The following is a 22,763-nucleotide window of genomic DNA, read 5'->3' on the forward strand; positions in this document are numbered from 1 at the left end:
ACCTAGATATCATCAAGATGAACATTCTGACCAACTTTCATACAGATCCCATGAAAAATATGGCCTCTAGAGAGGTCACAAGGTTTTTTTATTATTTGACCTACTGACCTAATTTTTGATGGCACGTGACCCAGTTTCGAACTTGACCTAGATATCATCAAGATGAACATTCTGAATAACTTTCATGAAGTACCCATGAAAAATATGGCCTCTAGAGAGGTCACAAGGTTTTTTTATTATTTGACCTACTGACCTACTTTTTGACCGCAGTTGACCCAGTTTCGAACTTGACCTAGATATCACCAAGATAAACATTCTGACCAACTTTCATACAGATCCCATGAAAAATATGGCCTCTAGAGAGGTCACAAGGTTTTTTTATTATTTGACCTACTGACCTAGTTTTTGATCGCAGTTGACCCAGTTTCGAACTTGACCTAGATATCATCAAGATAAACATTCTGACCAACATTCATAAAGATCCCGTGAAAAATGTGACCTCTAGAGTGGTCACAAGCAAAAGTTTACGCACGCACGGACGGAAGACGGACGCTGCGTGATCACAAAAGCTCACATGGTCACTTTGTGACATGTAAGCTAAAAATAGAAAAACCTTGTGACCTCTCTAGAGGCCATACTTTTGAATGGATCTTCATGAAAATTGGTCAAAATGTTCACCTTGATGATATCTAGGTCATATTCGAAACAGGGTCATGTGCCATCAATAACTAGGTCAGTAGGTCAAATAATAAAAACCTCTCTAGAGGCCATATTTTTCAATGGATCTTCATGAAAATTGGTCAGAATTTTTATCTTAATGGTATCTAGGTCAGGTTAAAAACTGGATCACCTGAGCTCAAAACCTAGGTCACTATGTCAAATAATAGAAAAAACGGCGTCATACTCAGTTCAAAACTGGGTCATGTGGGGACAGGTGAGCGATTCAAGACCATCATCGTCCTCTTGTTTCATTTTAGACAATACCATAGATTTTATTCAAAATCAAAACTACACTGCAATGACCTTGTAATACTACTCTTACTAAAACTGAATTTGACATCACCAAATACAACATTCTAAAAATTAAGGCTTTTTAAAGAAAAGTGCACTGAAAACAGTCAAAATGTAACTATTTGGCATTTATCAGTTTTAATAGCGAAGTTGAAGTAAAATTAAAATTTGACCACAGTAATCCATTTAAATCATATCTGGACAAATTTTAATTTTTACCCATGATTTCTCATAACCATTCCAGCAGACAGATGGGTGATGGGCATCTAAGTATCCTTAAACCTCACCGTGAGCACTATGTACTAGAAAGTATAATATAACATTTTATAGGATTTCTTATACAGATTTATTATAAAAATATTACAGTAATTTACAAAACAATGTCATTATAAGTTCTAATCAACATCTGACCTACATACTTTCATCAAATTTACACAATATAACCTTTAGCCTGCTGGCAGCAAGTGATTTTGGATTTGCGACCAGTGCAGACCAAGATCAGCCTGCACAGATGGTCATGGTCTGCACTGTTTGCTATTCAGTGAGTAAATTTTCACTGAACACCCCTTCGAATAATAAATGGTACTGTCCAAATTGAGTGATGGACTAGTCAGTTTTAAAAATATAGCAGCGTTAAGGTTAATTCTCGGAAAATACCATGAAAACGTTTTGAGTATTATGACATATTTGTTAGATGAAGATGATGCTTTGAAAGTGATTTTTTTAAACAACTTCATGAAACATTAATTATAAAATTTTATGATAATTATTCATTTATTTCTCCATTTTCTCTGAAACAAAATTTACAAAACGAGGTACAATTGAACACTACAACTCGGATTTATTATGTACACAAAACACAGTCACTTATATTACATATAAGTTTCTCCTTAAAAAATGTCATGATTTATATCCAGAATCAAAACTTGAGTCTGTTTTATAAAAGTTTGAATTTTTTTCTGTATAACTTGACGGCGTTCCATCAAGCTGGTCAATACTGGCAGGATCAGTTGCAGGATTGAAATGGGCTTCGTGATTTGTGGAGCCGTCACTGTCTTCTATGGAGCTCATTATACGAGAGCTATCTGATGCACCATTCGCTCTAGCTGACGTATCATTCGATGTGTTTGTATCAGAAAATGGGGAAGAATTGCGCCGCATTAACCTCTTCATTTCTTCTTTCTTTGATCTTTTGAAAAATCCAACCTGTGTTAATAAAGAAGGATTAAATATTTCTAGGCGACCAGGTTTTGGATGTGCAAATAAATCCCCTATAAATCAATCACATGTACTTTCGAAAAAAAAAACCAAAAAAACAATCAGACCGTTTATGAACAATAATTCTTTGTATTTCTATTATATTAAGGTAATATTCATGTATGATTATTTGCAGATGTGTGAAAGGGGGAGGGGCTTAAAATAATGTGATATTCAAAAATATATCTTATTGGTAGACAAAAGCAATGAACTTTTTCACTGAAAAACTAAATACTGTACACAGAACAAAAGAATGATCTGGCAAAAATACAAAATAAATTTTTTCCTTTCATTGTTTTCATTTTACCACAATTAAAAATGCCCAGGTTGTATAACAGGGAAATAAAAATTAATAAAAGTTTCATTCGCTTGTTTTGTGCAACCAAAATTTCAAATTATTTCTTAATTTGTTATTACTTAAGAAAAAATATAAAAATAAAGAACATATAAGAATTAAATAAAAAAATCTTACCTTGATAAGAATGGCGACAATAACCAGTAAAACAAGGAATGCCGACACAACAGAGACAATAATAAGCCATATTGGTATTGAGATCTTCTTTCTTTCCATGGCGTTTGTCGTCTTGTGGAACATCGTCTCAACCTGTGTATTATATACACACAGGAAATTAACACATTCATATGGAGGTGCTATTGGTGTATTTACTTACCAACCTTTCTAACTCCACATTTTCACATTTTATTTTTGTCATTTTAATATCTCTTTTAAATATAGACATAATTCAGTGAAAACTGAACAAAATATTGAATGACTGTTTAATTTTAATAAAACATTTAATTTTATTAAAACATAACAAAGACAACATTTTTAACTTTGGGATGGCACTAGTTTCTACACAGCAGCCAGCACCCAAATCCACTTGTGAAGTGACTTTTGATTAAGGGTTATCTTATCATAACTGATATGGCTAAATGATTTTACTTCCAATCATTATAATTTTTATGTTTTATTAAAGTTAAATAAATTTTAAATATTTTGTCCCATTTTCACTGAAAGATGCCAATAGTTGACAGAGATACCAATACAACAACATTAAAGGCATTTACTTACAGGTTGTGGCTTAAAAAATGATCTTTCTTTAAGATTGAACTTTGGTCATATTATAAATATTATTTTTTTTGGATTTAACGTCGCACCGACAAATGATAGGTCATATGGCGACTTTCCAGCTTTAATGGTGGAGGAAGGCCCCAGGTGCTCCTCCGTGCATTATTTCATCAAGAGCGGGCAGCTGGGTAGAACCACAGACCTTCCATAAGCCAGCTGGATGGCTTCCTCACATGAAGAATTTAACACCCCGAGTGAGGCTCGAACCCACACCGATGAGGGGCAAGTGATTTGAAGTCAGCGACCTTAACCACTCGGCCACGGAGGCCCCCTATAAATATTAGAACATGAGTTTTTGCTTCTAAATTATCTTAACAATGCCAAATCCAGATGAAGAAAAAACATTCAAACCTAGGTCACCGTGGCAATAAACATTTTCTTGTGGTCTTGACAAATAAACCATGCAGGAATACGTAATTGACAAAACTTTATAATTAAGGCAGTTAACCTCCAGTAGCCCGTTACAAACACTTCCCAATTTGAATGGAAAAATGAGTAAAAGCAACTAATTCTTATGTGTTTCCATAACTTTTCACCTGTCAGTAACTAAGTTTAAATGCCTCCTTGAAAATAGCAATAGTTTTCTGATATCTATAAATTTTTGTTGGTGTCGTAACTATGATCTAGAGGTCAGTGCCTTTAACCAAAGTGTTGAGTTAGTAAAGCTGTCGTACCATGCTAGGATTGTGTTACTAGAAATTTATGGTTATAAAATGTGGGAAAGGTCTCGGAAACATAACAACAATGCTCATCCTAAAGATACCAAACAATGCCTGTGTGTTCTAGATGCATATCTATGCTTTAATTCTCTCTTAAAAAAACACACGCAAAATGAAACCCTTTTGAATGGAAAAAGCCCCCTTTTAAGGAGGTAAGAGTTTGGTGAGGGGATAGAAGTCCGATGATGGGGTAACAGTTTGATGAAGAGGTAAAAATTTGGAAGGTGGTTACCATTTGGTGGGCGGGTAACAGTTTCATAAGCTGGTAACAACTGGTTAATGGGGTAACAATTTAGTGAGGGGTTATAGTTTAATCAGGGCTTAACAGTTTGGTAAGGGGATAACAATTTGTAAGGGAGTGAGAGTTTGGTGAGGGGTAATAGTTCGATGAGGGGCTATCAGTTTGATGGGGGATACCTATTTGGAAGGGGGTAACTGTTCTTGAATGAGTATCAGATTGGTTTACATGACTGATTCTGCCTTTGAGATGAGTGTAGATCATGATCAGCCTGCACATCTATGCAGTCTGATCATGATCTGCATTGTTTGCCATTCAGTCAGTATCTTTTTGGTGAGCACCCCTTTTAACAGCTAATGATACTGTCCAAGTTGAAAGATGGACAAGTTCATTGTAGAAATTTAGCATGGTAAGGGTTAAGGAGGTAACAATTTGGGGTTAACATTTTTGTTAGAAGGTAACCGTTTGGTGAGGGATAATAGTTTGGAAAGGAGGCCTATGGTAAGGGGGCAAGAGATTGGTGAGTTTGGTAAAAGTTTATCAAGGGGGTAACAGTTTAATGAAGGGGTAAGAATCCTATACTGGGGTAAACATTTGGGAGTGGGTAACAATTTGGTGAGGAAGTAACAGTTTGAAGAGTGGAATAACAGCTGGGTGAGGGGGGTACAGTTTGGAGAGGGTAATACTTTGGTGAGGGGGTAACAGGTTGTTGAGGGGACTTCTATACATTACAGATCATTTCTTACCTCTTTGTCCAATGACTTTCCAAAGTTTACTTCTGGTATAGAAATTCTTGATGCCAGTCTCACAGTGTCTTTAGCCTGCAATAGAATTATGTCAACAGTTTAAAATCATTAAAAGTTCTCAATTCTTGTCTCAAAATGGAAAAATCTAACATCAACTTGAAGTATTTTCATCAAATTACTGAAATAAGACTTAGCAAAGGGTGATAATCAGACGTTTTAACCACTGAGACAGGTGACAAATTACATTATTGTATTTTTAATATTTCAAAAAGTTATGATTACATCATTTCCAAAGAGATATAAGGAACTTTACATAGTTCATAGTCTAGTTTGCATATCTTACTTGTGCATGATAATTCAAACAAAGTGTTTCAAGTCTTTGACATATCATATATAAACTTAAAGAAGCTTCTAACATGGCACTTGATATCTTGGATATCTTGTTACCAACAGTACATTTTGAAATTTCTTACACATTTAGAAAAATATGTTGTCAATAACATATTAAAATGTCAATAAAATCGATTAATGCTATGATATCATTTTCTTTATTTTATGACCTAAACCGAATTTTAAAGTCACAAAAATACAAATATATGCCTGTAATTTTTTTTTATAGGTATGTAAGTATTAACTCTTATCATGCTGGACACAACTGATTCTGTCTTTGTGACCAGTGCAGATCAGGATCAGCCTGCACATCCATGCAGTCTGAACATGATCTGCACTGTTCGCCATTCAGTCAGTATTTTCCGTGCAGTCTGACCATGATCTACACTGTTCGCCATTCAGTCAGTATCTTTATAGTATGCACCCCTTTTAACAGTTAATGGTACTGTCCAAATTGAAAGATGGACAAGTTCATTATAGAAATTTAGCAGCCAGTAAGGGTTAAACAGAATAATGAAGACTGGAAAATTGTGACAAGAACAAAATGATTTCTTTATCCTATCTCGGAATCTTGGGGCTTGGTTTGATATTGCAGTGAAATTTCAATATCGACAGCTCTGTATCTTATACCTGACTTTATCTCCATGAATTAAAAGTTAAAAACAAAACATCTGTATTTTTTATTATAAAAAAGGATTAAATGATATCTTTGCACACTGTTTGATCCACAATTTTTGTAACAAACTTTTACCTTTATATTCACTTATAATATAAGACAAAACAATTCATACTATATATTTAAAATTTTCATAATATCCCAGTCAGTTCTGAAATTGTCATCAAATCTGATTTTGAGAACGTATTTTCCATTGCAATTTCATGCTTTTTGGACATCAAAAATTTCCATTACAATGCTGTATAACTTAAGTCTGGATCTAGTTAAGTTAAGTTGCCATTCAGGAAAAACCCTGTTATGGATCGAACAGTTCACATGTAAAAGAACTCATAACTTGCCATCTGATTTTAACAAATCTAAGCACACCAGTCCTCATTCAAAATTAAAGGTTTGTACTTTCAGAATGGTAAACAATGTACAATATATTACCTGCATTAAGCAGCCAGGTAAGAGAATTATGAAATTTGACTTCTAAAGGCAGGCGGCTACATAAGACAGATGGAAAATTAGGTCAAAATTTCAATTCAGAAAATTTGTTGACTGGCTGCATAAAGCAAGTATCTCTTAGATACAAGTGGCCATTTAGGCAGGTTAACCTGTATGTGAGCAAGATATTTTTTTTAAAGAAAATACATAATCAAAAAGCAACAAGAATGGGAACAAATCTAAATATTTCTCTGAGAACTTCATTGAAGTCAGAAGTGATAGGGGACAAGGAACTCTACACTAACCTGCAGTCTTGTTAGAATCTGCCGACTTACAGACACATTCACAGATACCAGGATAGATTCATCTTTTTTGAACAACAAAAGATTACAGGAAAATCTTTGACACGGAAATGATGAACAGTCCTGTAATAAAAAAAAATGTTCAGTAAACAACTTCAAATAAATGGAAACTAAATTAACTTATTAGACTATAGCACTTTGAATTATGGTGTAGAGTATAATGCCTAGAGTTATGGTCTCGAATTATGGTCTAGAGTATAATGCCTAGAGTTATGGTCTCGAATTATGGTCCAGAGTATAACGCCTAGAGTTATGGTCTTGAATTATGGTCCAGAGTATAACGCCTAGAGTTATGGTCTCGAATTATGGTCCAGAGTATAATGCCTAGAGTTATGGTCTCGAATTATGGTCCAGGGTATAATGCCTAGAGTTATGGTTTAAATTACAGTCTAGAGTATAATGCCTAGAGTTATGGTTTCAAATTACAGTCTAGAGTATAATGCCTAGAGTTATGGTTTCAAATTACAGTCTAGAGTATAATGCCTAGAATTATGGTCTCGAATTACAGTCAAGAGTATAATGCCTAGAGTTATGGTCTCGAATTACGGTCTAGAATATAATGCCTAGAGTTATGGTCTCGAATTACGGCCTAGAGTTCTGGTTTAGAAGAGTGCTTTGATTTATAGTCTGAAATACAGTATATTGAGTGATGGCCAAAAATATAGTACCTTGTGTTATAGTCTAGAACATAGTTCATTGAGTTATACAATACAGTGCCTTTAGTTTTGGTCTAGAATATCTGGTCTACATTTACAACTGAGTATACATTATACACTTACTGACCAGCAAGTTTTTGAATCCATGTTTTAAGACATGACATAGGAAGTAGCAAAAACAATCATACGTTATATATCTATTTACAGGTCATTCAGCAAAAACTGCATATTGTACCAGGGATTTATATATTAAGGAGTCATGTAACTATATAGAAAGTTAGGATTGTTATTTCTGTAAATGTTTGTCCACCAGTGATTAACATGTTGCTATAAATGTTTCCTCAACTAAATTATTTTAATTGTGATAATATATACCACAGAGCAATGTCTACCTTCCTGTGTAGGGATGAGCAAATTGAAGTTTACAGGAAAAATAAAGGTTGGACATAGGCAAATTTTTTCAACAGTAATTTAGTTGAATATGGGCGTCTCCAGATTATAAACAGCTGAAATCATTTCCCTTCAAATAGCGTCCCTGTATATCGTCTTTGATGTACTCAAGTTCACCTTACCTGGGTATTTAACTCAAGACCTCTGCATGGGCAGTCTTGCTGGCTAAAGTCAGAGTAGACATAAAATGAAGCAATTTCTCAGTCTATGATAACAGGAGAGACTCTAGACAGTAAGACAATTTCATTCTTTATTTCAATAAACTTCTGAGATGTCATCATCAGAACATTACAGTTTTCATACAATTTAACAGTATATGTTCGAAACTGATTTTCAAGTCTTTAAATCCCAAGATCTATGTGTTGCGAGCAACTTTTGATGATTTTCAGCAGAGTTATGGCCCTTGATTCATCAAAACTTATGATGTTTTAGCTACTTCTCTTATGCAATAAGATATATTTCCACTAAGCCTTAAAGGAGTGACCAGTGCCAGGTCATATTATGCATATTATTGGCATGTTCTGGTTCAGTGATTTTCAGGGGGGTTTTGGCCCTTTATTTGTCAAATTTTATGATATTTTGGCAACTTTTATTACACCATTAGGCAGATTTCCACATAACCTTACAGGAGTTTTCAGTGCCAAGCCTAGTTACACATATCATCAGCATATTCAAGTTCAGTGAATTTGAGAAGAGTAATAGCCCTTGATTTTTTATATTTTACAGTCTTTACACTACTTGCTGTATACAGTTAGGCTGCATTTCACCAAACTTCATGCATGATTAGACTAAGAGTGAAATGCAGTTGTGCACATTACTGTCATGTTTTGATTAAATGATTTTCACGGAAGTCCTGACTCTTGATTTGTCAAGTTTTTGCTCTGTGCTGCTTCTCCTATCCCATTTGTTGGAATTCCACCAAACACCACAGAAGTTACCACTTTCAAGCCTTATTGTGTATATCTGTGAAAAATTATGGTTCAGTGATTTTCCCTGGAGTTATGGCCCTTAATTTGTGGAATTTTACAATTGCTGTGACGTATGTTTTTCAGGGAAAACAATCTCTACTTTTCTACAGAGATTTAGTCTACATTATACTGAAGTCAATATTACAGTTGTTCTAACACCACAATCATAAAGCATTCTTTTCATGTATATAAAAAATTATACACATTCAAAATTGCTTTACAATTAATAGTCCTAAACTATAAATAATTACCAATCCTAAAAAAAGTTTAAAAAAAACAACAATTTACCACACTGATGGCGTAACCTCCAGATGATTCAGTATTAGGAATATCTTCATCACCTACAACCTCGTAACATCGCTGTTTCAATGGTGGATCAGTCCCATACGTGGTCAACTGAAATAGTGTCCACAAACTGCTGTTATTGAAAAGTTCTTATTTAACTCTGGCATTACTAATTATATATCCTGAATAATTCAGGCAGAAATTTGCTAAACAAGTATAGGATGCGTCTTTTTACTGGTCATTTACTAGAAGTGATTAAATATAAATGAAGAATATTCAACATTAAATTAACGAATGAATTTATTAGGGATGAATTGTTAATCTCTCTACTTGAATATTTCTATTTTTAAAAATTCGAAAATAACCAAATTGTAAATTTCTCATATATTAGAATGTGTCATGTGATGCATTTGTGAAAACAATTTTGAATAACATCTCAACCGCATTTAACACAGTATTTTCAATTTGGATCAGATTTTCATATTTTTGATGGAAGTTTTATATCCTTGAATGTTTGCTATCTGTATTTGGAGGGAATTTCATATCAACCTTTGATAGGATTGCGGTACGATCCACCATGGTAGGAATGTGGTATCGATCTTTGGCAAAAATGTGATATCTATCATGGAATAAGGAATTTGATATCTATCTTGTTAGAAACTTGATAACCACCTTGGAAATTTGATATGAAATATGACATACATGTATGATATGTAAGATATTTAAACAGTGGTTATCAAGATATCAAATAACACACCGAGCTCAGTGATTTTACTTTCTGAATTTGTTTTGCACAATAATGTCACTCATCTTAAAATGCCAGACCCCAATAATCGAGAATTATAATAACTGAGAATCTGTTAGAACACATAACATAGAATATTTCACACAAAATTGTAATTACCCAGACAGATATATTTGTAACTAGTGGGTCTTTTCTATGTATAATAGCTGGAACATAGGCCAAAATCTCTGCATTCTCTAGTGGGCTCGGCCCGAAATTCTTGATAGAATATCTGTGTTCTACAGGTGTCCAGTCTTCAGATGTCTGTTGTACACTTAGTGTGACCTGTTCCGGACCAGATATACTGCAAACAGAAGTTCCAACATTAGAGACACATTCACAGGTTGTACACTTAATGTGCTATCCAGATATTTGAAAAACAAAAGGTACAACTGTCATAGATACATCTGCAGGATTTTGGTAAAAATGAAACATTTCAAATGAAAAACAAACGAAAAAATAATTGTACTTTAGGCCAATATGAATTAATGTTTAAATTTTCAAGCACTTCTTAAAGAAACAAATGATGGCATTTTTTTTATTGTGTCAGCATATTTTATTTCCTGTTGCTTTCTGGTTGATGGTGCAAAATGTACAGATGATGTTACTATTAAGAGAAAAATAATGGATACTTCAACTTCTTGTTGAGGTATTTAACAAAATGCACTTTAGCAAATAATTCTAATGGTATTCATGTATATGTAAACCTTGCTGAATAATGTATATATCATATAAAGCATTGAAGCATCAACACCAGAATATTATTATTTTCCCCTTACAACTCCAAATAACCTTATTTTCACAAAAATCTTTTCACTTTTCATGATTTTACTCTTTGCTCTAAAAATTTGGAGAAGCAAAAACATAACATAACCTCATGCGTGTTTGTATACCAGAAGAGAATGTTATTGCAGGTTTAAGAACTGGTAATAGATTAAAAACAATTTTTATTAAGGTGTTGGCAGCATCGATTCACATTACTTTCTCTTTACTCATTACAATAAGTCTTCATTGCAAAATAGGGGACAAGTGGAAGTCTTTCAGAAAGTTATCAGAAGTGATAAAAATGTAATAACATTACCCTTCGATTCGAAGTCCATATTCTGACTTGACAGGTAACTTTAGGATTTGTGATGCCTGATGATCATCCTGATCTTCTGTCCGTACAGTGAAGTTTGCTTCAAATTCTGTCATCTTGGCTTCATTTTCCAGCGGAATCTGCAGCGTGTATGTCACTTCCTCCATGGTTTTTAGAGGATACGGTTTTCTTACACGACATCGATGTATGGCCATCTCCAGTGCAGGGTCACTGTTATCATATTGTAGTAAAGCACAGTCAACGATTGTCTCCCCTGAAATTCAGTGATATCTGCTATTGCTATTTTTTGTATTGATTAGTTGACTCTAAAATGACTCTGTGTGTGTTTCTCTGAGGAAAACAAGTTCAAACATTTCAAATAATGAACAAACAAACAAGTCTGATCTTCACTGACTAATAGCTCATGTCTGAACTAGATCATTACAAACTATCAGTATGATTTGGCTGGGTCTGAGTCACATCATTTATATTATACACTATCATATTTAATTTATAAAAGGTTTAAAATATAGGGGAAATATTTCTTCAATATTCAGTTAGATTTATTGTATCTAATATTTTTACCCAAACCCTTTCTACCTTCATTGTATGTACATACCAAATGTATCCTTTGTCCTGATAGTGGACGAAAAGTTCCCCATCAATACAACATCCATGATTATATTGTATGCGTTTTCTCCATTGTTTAACAACCCGACTCTCACATCCAGATTCCTGTCACGTCCTGTTACAATATGACCACTTTCAGTGAGCGGAAGAAGTTTCAGCGTCAACCCAGTGTCACATTTATTGTCATCACCACACTGTTTGTCGTACTGTATCTGAAAACATTACACACATAATGTTAATCTTTTTAAATTCTTTATTGTGTTTTTTAAAGGGAGATACATGAAAGAGACAGGACAAAAAGAAGACATTATTAATTGTATCTTGATAATTAGAGGAATATCATTTTTTCATCTTTACTGACTGACATATTTACAGGACATTTAAATTGCCATATTCATTTCTTGTTACTATGGTAATTTGAAATGAAATTTGGTCACTTTAAAAACATTCAAAATTAAAAATGTTTCACTGAGAGATTTTTCGAAATTTATCATTTTTTGGGGAGATAATCGGTATTGAAGTTAACATGGATGCCTATGTGAAATATATAATTTCTTTGATTATGAGAATCTGAACTTGAGTTTCGAAAAACTTTTGCGGTAGAAAGCTGCATTATATGATCCTGATACAAATATCAAAAAGAAATCTAAAATTCCCCATAGGGAAAAGGAGATTTTTTTTTCTTCTAGTTTTCAGGGGAGATAACACATGAAAAACCAAAATTATCAGGGTTGGTAATCTAAAGGAAATTTTTGAGAACTTCTGTCACTATATAACTTGTCAATATGCACTTTAATTATTTCTATCGTTTGACATTTTCGAAGCTTACATTATCAAGTTGTAAGTGCCCTTTTGGAGAAATTGAGGCCTATAACGGTTAGTCATCCTTAAAAGGCATCTTACTTGGATGATGTACATTGTATTGTTTCTATGGTAACTTGACAAAGCTATAAGTCCAGGAAAATTCTGTAGGATACCAATTTGTTTTGAAGCTTTCTTATTTTTAGCATGAATTACAACAGTATGTTTTTTTTTTATTCAAGACATATTATATAGCCAAACAATGTTTTAATATATTTAAACACAATGAAGAGGTATATGTGCAATTAACATTAAATGCCTATCCATTCATAGGGTGGGAATTAATCGTAACACCTTTCTGTTACTATAAATGTACTTATAGTAGCAGATATAAAATTTTAGCGCTTTTAGCTCAAAGCAAAGTCCCGCTAATTCATGTTTACGCTATTTATGACAGCTGAGAATAAAGACTGTGATGTTCTCTATGACTTTGTTTTACATAAAAAAAACATTGTTACCTTTTTTTTGCACTAACATATCTTCTGCATGTTTCCGTTTCTTTTAAAAAAAACAAAATAACTAATCTGTTTCTTAAAAAACACAACACAAACAAAGTTTACAAAGCAACATTCTAATATGCTTGTTTCTGTTAAAACACGCTTACGCTAAAATGTCGTCACGTTAACATGCGATGATGCCGATGTTTTTGTTGCGATCAAGAAAGAGCGCTACTATATTTCATCTACTGTTTTAGAATAAGGGCACATTACAATTGAAATAATGTATAGCAAAATTGTGTTTTACCTAAATTAATACACTCAAAATTGGTTATACGCCGCCAGAATATTCACTCAGGCTACGCCCTCGTGAAATTATTCCGCGGACGTATTACCTCTTTCTGTGTATTAATAACTTTAAAACACGGTTTTTCTAATTACATTATTTTTTAATTATAATTCCTTCAGGCATTTCTGAGATTACTCGTAATTACTGGGATATTTTGAATTGCATGTATCGCATATTATCTATCACCAGCCATAGACTTAATCACGGCAAACTGTAAGCAACATATAAAATGTAATACAATTACGCCTATATGTTGACTGATGATTTTAGAAAACATTTTAATGTGAAAACATATATCAGTGTGACACTTATTCAATTTTCATTTATATAAGGGTTATCTTGTAAATGCAGTAGTGAATGAATTCATGTTTATAGATCTATTTTGAACACTTTTCAGAATAAATCTGCTGGGACACATTTTACTTCTACTGGCATTGCTGTTTTCGAATTTGCACTGATTTTCGGACATTTCTGTCAATGCGCTAAATTGGTAAATTAGCAGAGGTTAAAGGTGCGCTAATTCAAGTGTGTGCCAACATTTCAAATTTATTGAATTTGTAAGCAATGCGCTAAAAAATTAACTGCGCTAAAGAAAGTACGTTTACAGTATATCATTTTGAATTTTGAATTGTCTTTCATATGAAATAGTTGACCAAATATGGTAGCCCTCTTTTTCAGCACCATACTGGCACCAAATACTATGCTGATGTGACATCAATACTGCCATTTTATAATAAAAGTAAACATGGCTTTTTCATATTAGAATATATGTTCAACAAACGACTTAAACAACAAAGTTTTGTTTGATAAAAAAAAACAAAACTAAATACCATGCTGATAATTGTTGTTAGCATGCACAGGATTTCTAACCTCTCACACAAAGACTTCTGTAAAAACCAAAAACAGAGACAGACACTAACGTCAGGGATGTCAACAGAGAACATTTACACTCCTAGAGACTTTATAACATGTGAATGGTTGTCAGGTTGTTTTCTAGAAGTAAGTTCTACAGTCAAAGGACTAAAACTACCAGAAACAACAACATCTCAAAAATGTCAAATTTGGTATATATTGTTAGATTCTTAACTTACCACTTTTCTGAAGACATCTTGTGTGCTTGTTTGTGGATCTTTACCATTGAATCTCTCCAGGATTGGGCAGTTTCGGACACACTGGCTTGCTGTAGCAGGGTCAAGGCCATATCGTACCTCGACGTCAACATCTCGCCAGATATCCTGATACTAATAGAAACATAGAAACATCAGTACCATTCTAAATTAACTGTTTCTTTATATTTCTGCACATTGAAACACATATGAAAGAAATATAGCTTCATATAGTGATTCTTGCAGACCATGTTACTTTGTTAATTGTTCATTTTTATTCTAATATACTCTTAATCTATGATAAAAATGCAAAGTTCTGCATTCATTTCAGTGTAATCTACCTTACTTAATGTGTCAAAGTTTCTGCAAAAACTGTGACACATTGCCCATGACACTGAAATGACTAAAAATGCATCCAAAATTTAACAGGGTTCTACTACTGGATTAGCTATACAGATATAGAACCATGGGCAACATGGTTAGAGTTAGGTAAACAGATTTAGAACCATGGGCAACATGGTTAGAGTTAGGTAAACAGATATAGAAACATGGGTAACATGGTTAGAGTTAGGTAAACAGATTTAGAACCATGAGCAACATGGTTAGAGTTAGGTAAACAGATACAGAAACATGGGCAACATCGTTAGAATTAGGTAAACAGATTTAGAACCATGGGCAACATGGTTAAAGTTAGGTAAACAGATATAGAAATATGGGCAACATGGTTAGAGTTAGGTAAACAGATTTAGAAACCTAGACAAAATGGCTAGGGTTAGGGATAGAGATATAGAAACCTAGATAAAATGACTAGCGTTAGGGACAGAGATATAGAAACCCAGGTAAAATGACAAAGGGTTGGATATTCAGATATAGAAACCTGGGTAACAAAGTTAGGGTTTGTAATACTGATATAGAACCTTAGGTACAATTGTTAGGGTTAAATAAACCTAGGGAAGATGGTTAGGAATGCAGAAACCTTGGTATGCAGTTAGGGTTAGGTGTATTCATACAGAAACCTAGGTTATGTGGTTAGGGATAGGGATTGAAACCTAGGTATCATAGTAAATGTTAAATATACAGATACAGAAACCTGAGTGATGTAGTAGCAAAATTTCACTGAGTACTTACCGGTGCATAAATTCTAACGTTATTATCACAGACATGCTCATTCTTTTTGATTTGGAGTGCCCGTGAAATATACGGCACTTTGTTTGGTTCAAATATTGCCCGCACTGACCCTTCCGGGGTTGTTGTATCTACCAGCATAGTGTATGTAATATCTAAAATAATAAACATGAAATTGATAGGACATATTATACCTAAGTCAGTAATATCGTATTTTCATGGTATAGTAATCAAATTAATGATGAACCTATCTATATACAGATAACAGTTACCTTACTTTTTTTACTGGAAACTTCGACCTGGTCATTAGGTAACAAGCCTGTTGTGCCAACAAAGACTGAACTGACTGAATTCAACTTTTTCTTAACAGAAGACTTACCTAATGTTGATTTTTTAAACAACAGACTTACCTAATGTTTTTTTTTTAAACAACTGAAATGCCTAATGTTGATTTTTTAAACAACAGACTTAACAAATGTTGATTTTCTTTAGATTTACTTAATGTTGATTTTCTTAACAATAGATTTACTTAATGTAGGCATAGGAAAAAGATATCAATATAATTGCACCTTTACTAATCCTACCAGGTGTTCTGTATTACAAAAGTGCTTCTATTGTGACATTTTGATACAAGCAAAACTGTATTATCTGCACTATAAAATACTTACTGGTATTTCATTTTATTATCGGCTTGTTAAAAGTTAATTTTTACCATAAGTAAGTTGACAAAATCATAGGAACCAGTGGTTCAGGGGTAAATCAAACACATATTAATAAATCCTAAATGATTTTGTTGTGCAAAAAATGTATAATATTGTGTCTTAAACCGTTTTTGTTTTCTACTCTATTGTGTAATTGCAAGGGAAGTAAACTAATAAATATCTCTGCTTTAAAGTACTAGCCCAAGGCAAGAGTTGACATTCTTTGCGGATCACAACTTTGAATTAAATATTAAAATTTCTGTTATTGATATTAGCAAAACTATCATACATTGCACATTTATGAAATCATTTTTGTTAATTTCAAGGACTTGGAAATCAATTTCTAGACTTTATTTAATGTATTTCTATCAATGAAAATGTTAGGGTCTATCTCTACTTAATGTTGATTTTCTTAACAACAGATTTACTTAATGTTGATTTTCTTAACAACAGACTTAACAAATGTTGATTTTCTTAACAACAGACTTACTTAATGTTGATTTTCTTAACAACAGACTTAACAAATGTTGATTTTCTTAACAACAGACTTACCTAATGTTGATTTTCTTAACAACAGACTTACCTAATGTTGATTTTCTTAACAACAGACTTACCTAATGTTGATTTTCTTAACAACAGACTTAACAAATGTTGATTTTCTTAACAACAGATTTACTTAATGTTGATTTTCTTAACAACAGATTTAACAAATGTTGATTTTCTTAACAACAGACTTACCTAATGTTGATTTCCATAACAACTGACTTACCTTATGTTGATTTCCATAACAACAGACTTAACAAATGTTGATTTCCTTATAAACAGACTTACCTAATGTTGATATTTTAAACAACAGACTTACCTAATGTTGATATTTTAAACAACAGACTTACCTAATGTTGATATTTTAAACAACAGACTTACCTAATGTTTTTTTTTTTTTAAACAACTGACTTACCTAATGTTGATATTTTAAACAACAGACTTACCTAATGTTGATATTTTAAACAACAGACTTATCTAATGTTGATATTTTAAACAACAGACTTACCTAATGTTGATTTTTTTTAAACAACTGACTTACCTAATGTTGATATTTTAAACAACAGACTTACCTAATGTTGATTTTTTAAACAACAGACTTACCTAATGTTGATTTTCTTAACAATAGACTTAACAAATGTTGATTTTCTTAACAACAGGTTTACTTAATGTTGATTTTCTTAACAACAGACTTAACAAATGTTGATTTTCTTAACAACAGACTTACCTAATGTTGATTTTCTTAACAACATACTTAACAAATGTTGATTTCCTTAGCAACAGACTTTACAAAATTTTAATGTTGATTTTCTTAGCAACAGACTTAACAAATGTTGATTTCCTTAACAACAAACTTAACAAATGTTGATTTTCTTAGCAATAAATTAACTTCATGTTGATTTTCTCAATGACAGACATACCCAATGTTGACTGCAAGGTAGCAGCATTTCCTGTATATATAAAGCAGGTGTTTAAATCTAAATATGGCATTGAAGCTGTTATGATGTTTGGCCTGACGTACATCATTATCTTCATGGAAACCACTGGGTTTACCCGCAGAATGGCAACATTGTCAGTTTCATAGGCACCCACAGCAAATACTGAAATAATGTAACGTATAAGTTAGTGTATGAAGATGTTTTTGGAATGATCTTAAAAAAAAGGATGAAAAAAAATTAAAAAGGGAGAAAGAATGGGCTAAATCCACTACATAAACTGGTCCATTTGGATTAAATTATAACATAATTAGTTCAACATTACCTCCAGTGAGCTACAAAGGAAGACAGGATGTGCAGAATTAATGTAATCAATTCTTTACATTGTATATTATAATCAACTTAATATAGATTTGAACATAAGCTCGACTATTTGAATTTTTTAAACTAGAAGAGCTATTGTCACCCCCCTTTCCATCAGCATTGCTTGAGGCATCACAGAAGTTTTGCACGTAATCTGGTTTATCAGAAAATGCTCCAATGAATGCTTAAATACCAGTTTTTGGCAATGTTCTTTTTTAATCACGAAATTTTAGTGACAAGTTTCCCTTGTAAGCTGCTTTCTCAGCAACTTCTGTGGATAAGTTTCCTTTCGTACGCGATCGTCTAGGCTTAGTTATATGTAAAGCTGCATCACTACTTCCACTTTATCAAACATACAGAACAATGTTAAGAAAGGTACAGATATAGAATATGAACAAGAGGACCATGATGGTCCTGAATCGCTCACCTATCCCCACATGACCCAGTGTTGAACTGAGTATGACGTCGTTATTTCTATTATTTGACATAGTGACCTAGTTTTTGAGCAAATGTGACCTAGATATCATCAAGATAAAAAATTCTGACCAATTTTCATGAAGATCCATTGAAAAATATGGCCTCTAGAGGGGTCACAAGGTTTTTCTATTATTTGACCTAATGACCTAGTTTTTGAAGGCACGTGACCCACTTTTAAACTTGACCTAGATATCATCAAGGTGAACATTCTCACCAATTTTCATGAAGATCTCGTGAAAAATATGGCCTCTAGAGAGGTCACAAGGTTTTTCTATTTTTCGACCTACTGACCTAGTTTTTGACCGCACATGACCCAGTTACGAACCTGACCTAGATATCATCAAGCTGAACATTTTCACCAATTTTCATGAAGATCCGTTGAGAAATATGGCCTCTAGAGAGGTCACAAGGTTTTTTCTATTTTTAGACCTACTGACCTAGTTTTTGACCCTACGTGACCCAGTTTCGAACTTGACTTAGATATCATCAAGGTGAACATTCTGACCAATATTCATGAAGATCTCATGAAAAATATGGCCTCTAGAGAGGTCACAAGGTTTTTCTATTTTTAGATCTACTGACCTAGTTTTTAAGCCCACGTGACCCAGTTTCAAACTTGACCTAGATATCTTCAAGGTTAACACTCTGACCAATTTTCATGAAGATCCATTGAAAAATATCGCCTCTAGAGAGGTCACAAGGTTTTCCTATTTTTAGACCTATTGACCTAGTTTTTGACCGCACGTGACCCAGTTTCGAACTTGACCTAGATATCATCAAGGTGAACATTCTGACCAATTTTCATGAAGATCCATTGAGAAATATGGCCTCTAGAGAGGTCACAAGGTTTTTCTATTTTTAGATCTACTGACCTAGTTTTTGACCCCACATGACCCAGTTTCGAACCTGACCTAGATATCATCAAGGTGAACATTCTGACCAATATTCATGAAGATCTCATGAAAAATATGGCCTCTAGAGAGGTCACAAGGTTTTTCTATTTTTAGATCTACTGACCTAGTTTTTTACCCCACGTGACCCAGTTTCGAACTTGACCTAGATATCATCAAGATGAACATTCTGACCAATTTTCATGAAGATCCATTGAGAAATATGGCCTCTAGAGAGGTCACAAGGTTTTTCTATTTTTAGACCTTATGACCTAGTTTTTGACCCCACGTGACCCAGTTTCGAACTTGACCTAGATATCATCAAGGTAAACATTCTGACCAATATTCATGAAGATCTCATGAAAAATATGGCCTCTAGAGAGGTCACAAGGTTTTTCTATTTTTAGACCTACTGACCTAGTTTTTGATCCCACGTGACCCAGTTTCGAACTTGACCTAGATATCATCAAGGTGAACATTCTGACCAATTTTCATGAAGATCTTATGAAATATATGGCCTCTAGAGAGGTCACAAGGTTTTTCTATTTTTAGACCTACTGACCTAGTTTTTGATGGCACGTGACCCAGTTTCGAACTTGACCTACATATCATCAAGATGAACATTCTGACCAACTTTCATAAAGATACCATGAAAATTGTGACCTCTAGAGTGGTCACAAGCAAAAGTTTACGGACGCACGGACGGACGACGGACACCGCACGATCACAAAAGCTCACCTTGTCACTTTGTGACAGGTGAGCTAAAAAACCTGTATACTGGCCTTTAATTTGATTTTTTATATAAAAGAATCAATTATGAAATAACTGACTAAAAAGATGCACTGACCTTCACCTTCATTGACTGATCTAGGGGTCAATGAAGCTCCAAATGATTTAATGCCTTGTAGTATACTGGAGCCCAGAATCCTCTGTGTATATCTGGGCCACAGACCTCCACTGTATCCATTATATATATACACTGCTCCGGCTCCATCAGCCTCATACGGGGCTCCAATAGCTATATCTGCAACAACAATATATTATTTCATTATTTTTCAGTAAATTTATAAACTATCTTAAGTTTTCAGTGTATTCTGAAACTAATTTGATGTTTTCAGTCTAATTCCGAAACTATTCTATGTTTTCAGTATATTCTTGAACTGTTCTGTCATTTCAGTACATTCTGTCACCTGTATTAGTTAAAACTGTGATACAAAACGTCCTGTAAAACTCACTGTACAGGAAGCTTGTATGCTGTAACTGCATTTGTTTTTTGTTTTTCAACCTATGACCTCTATCTAAGCAGCTGTCTTTCATACTTGTTATATTTCTGCCATGTATACTGATCAAAAGAGGTATTAACCTAAGATAAGATACGATAAGATAAGATAAATTTTATTTTAAGTCGGCAAGACAGAAAAACAGTACAACATAAGCAGCAAGCGCTTTTTAACCGACTATATAAAACAAGGATAAACAGTTAAAACATATAGTAAGAAAGCTGTAAAATAAGAGACAAGGTTATAGCACATTACATGTAGCAGCACAAAGATCAAGTTAAACCTGTGAAAGATCTGATGCTCTTGATCAAAGGCCCAACAACCGCTTAATAATAACATGTCTGTTATTATTTCCATCCACTACTGATGAAACTTATATGTATTAATTATTAAGTTTTGTAATAAATTGTAGGTGTTATTGTGAAGTTGTACTTCAGTACAAATTTCACAAAAAAGGTGAGATTGGTTTTTGTGGAATTATGTTAACCTCTTACTTTTGGTAGGCTTATTTTTTGGTATATCAGAATGTACGGTTATTTTTGGTATAATTGAATGTAGGGTTATTTTTGGTTAGGGTTATTTTTGGTATATCAGAATGTAGGGTTATTTTTGGTATAATTGAATGTAGGGTTATTTTTGGTTAGGGTTATTTTTGGTATATCAGAATGTAGGGTTATTTTTGGTATAATTGAATGTAGGGTTATTTTTGGTAAGGGTTATTTTTGGTATATCAGAATGTAGGGTTATTTTTGGTATAATTATCAGAATGTAGGGTTAGCTGTTTTCATCAGTACAGTTGAAACTCTCATTCCATCTAGACTCCTAATATGATATATACTGTAAAAGCACATATTTTTGCTGGGTCAAAATTTCGCGAATTTGAAATTTTGAGTATGTTTGCGAGGTTTAATATTCGTGAAATTGTAAAAATGGTATCATACTTGAATTTGAATTATACTAATGGTGAATATTTACGCGTGTATTAATTGTCGAGAGATGTAGGGCCTCGCGCATATAGCGAAAATTAAACCTTTGCAAAAGTTTCTACTTTTACAGTACACTGGTAGAGACACAAGTTTTATGTGATAAGAATAAATTTGCAGGTTCATTTTATGCAATATATAAATATAGTAATTAAACTGCTTTAAATGATCTATTAGCACTGCTTGTTTTTTTCACAAGAATAGATACATGATGCAAACGAATAGATGACAAGTAAATATAAAAATGCTGTTCCTCTCTCTTAGGCCTAAAAAAACTGTATGTTTCTGGTAACATGCCCAAAAAATATAGGGTAGGTAGGTTGGAAATTTTATTTTTAATTTTGTTTAACAATGAAGAAAGCGCAACACAAAGCGAAAAGTATAAAAAAAATAGCGAAAAAATTGATTTTTTTCCAACACCATAAAAACATTTAGGGTCGCGGCAAAATTTTAGGGTAGGTCGGATACTGGAAACAAACATTTTTTTTAAGCATTAGAAAGACATATACATACCATTATAGGAGTCTTTATTGATGTCCCCTATACTAGCTATAGCACTGCCAAACCGAGCCTGGTTTGATGTGGAACCATTTATTCTATCTTCTTGTAACTCTAACTTTAACTGAAACACATAATATATAGTTACATATATGTCATCATATGTGCCATCATGTTATATATATATGCTGGTCATTATGTTATACATATATGTCATCATATTGTGCCTATGTGTCATCACGTTTTACACATGTCTCTCATCAGGTTATACATATATGACATACCATGCTACATAATAAATATTTATATGTGTGTGTCATCAAGTTATATATATTTGGTCAGCATTTCATACATATGTGTCTAATGATGTAATACATACATATGCCATCATGTTAAATGTATTTAAGTCA

General features: G+C 33.3%; 1 protein-coding gene across 1 annotated transcript in view; it reads right to left on the reverse strand.

The window, feature by feature from the left end:
* Window positions 1-1,338: 1,338 nt before the first annotated feature.
* LOC123531191 (integrin alpha-2-like) overlaps window positions 1,339-22,763 on the reverse strand; it is a 35,901-nt gene continuing 14,476 nt past the window's right edge. The window contains exons 9-21 of the mRNA XM_053517916.1: window positions 22,369-22,477; window positions 20,440-20,616; window positions 17,848-18,027; window positions 15,687-15,838; window positions 14,544-14,693; window positions 11,795-12,017; window positions 11,179-11,449; window positions 10,218-10,401; window positions 9,317-9,424; window positions 6,898-7,017; window positions 5,101-5,175; window positions 2,741-2,872; window positions 1,339-2,217 (exon numbers count right to left, since the gene is read on the reverse strand). Coding sequence (XP_053373891.1) covers window positions 1,912-2,217; window positions 2,741-2,872; window positions 5,101-5,175; window positions 6,898-7,017; window positions 9,317-9,424; window positions 10,218-10,401; window positions 11,179-11,449; window positions 11,795-12,017; window positions 14,544-14,693; window positions 15,687-15,838; window positions 17,848-18,027; window positions 20,440-20,616; window positions 22,369-22,477 — 2,187 coding nt within the window. The 3' untranslated portion in view covers window positions 1,339-1,911. The remainder of the gene's footprint in view (window positions 2,218-2,740; window positions 2,873-5,100; window positions 5,176-6,897; window positions 7,018-9,316; window positions 9,425-10,217; window positions 10,402-11,178; window positions 11,450-11,794; window positions 12,018-14,543; window positions 14,694-15,686; window positions 15,839-17,847; window positions 18,028-20,439; window positions 20,617-22,368; window positions 22,478-22,763) is intronic.

This window comes from Mercenaria mercenaria, chromosome 11 (assembly GCF_021730395.1).
Source record: "Mercenaria mercenaria strain notata chromosome 11, MADL_Memer_1, whole genome shotgun sequence".
NCBI classification, from domain to species: domain Eukaryota; kingdom Metazoa; phylum Mollusca; class Bivalvia; order Venerida; family Veneridae; genus Mercenaria; species Mercenaria mercenaria.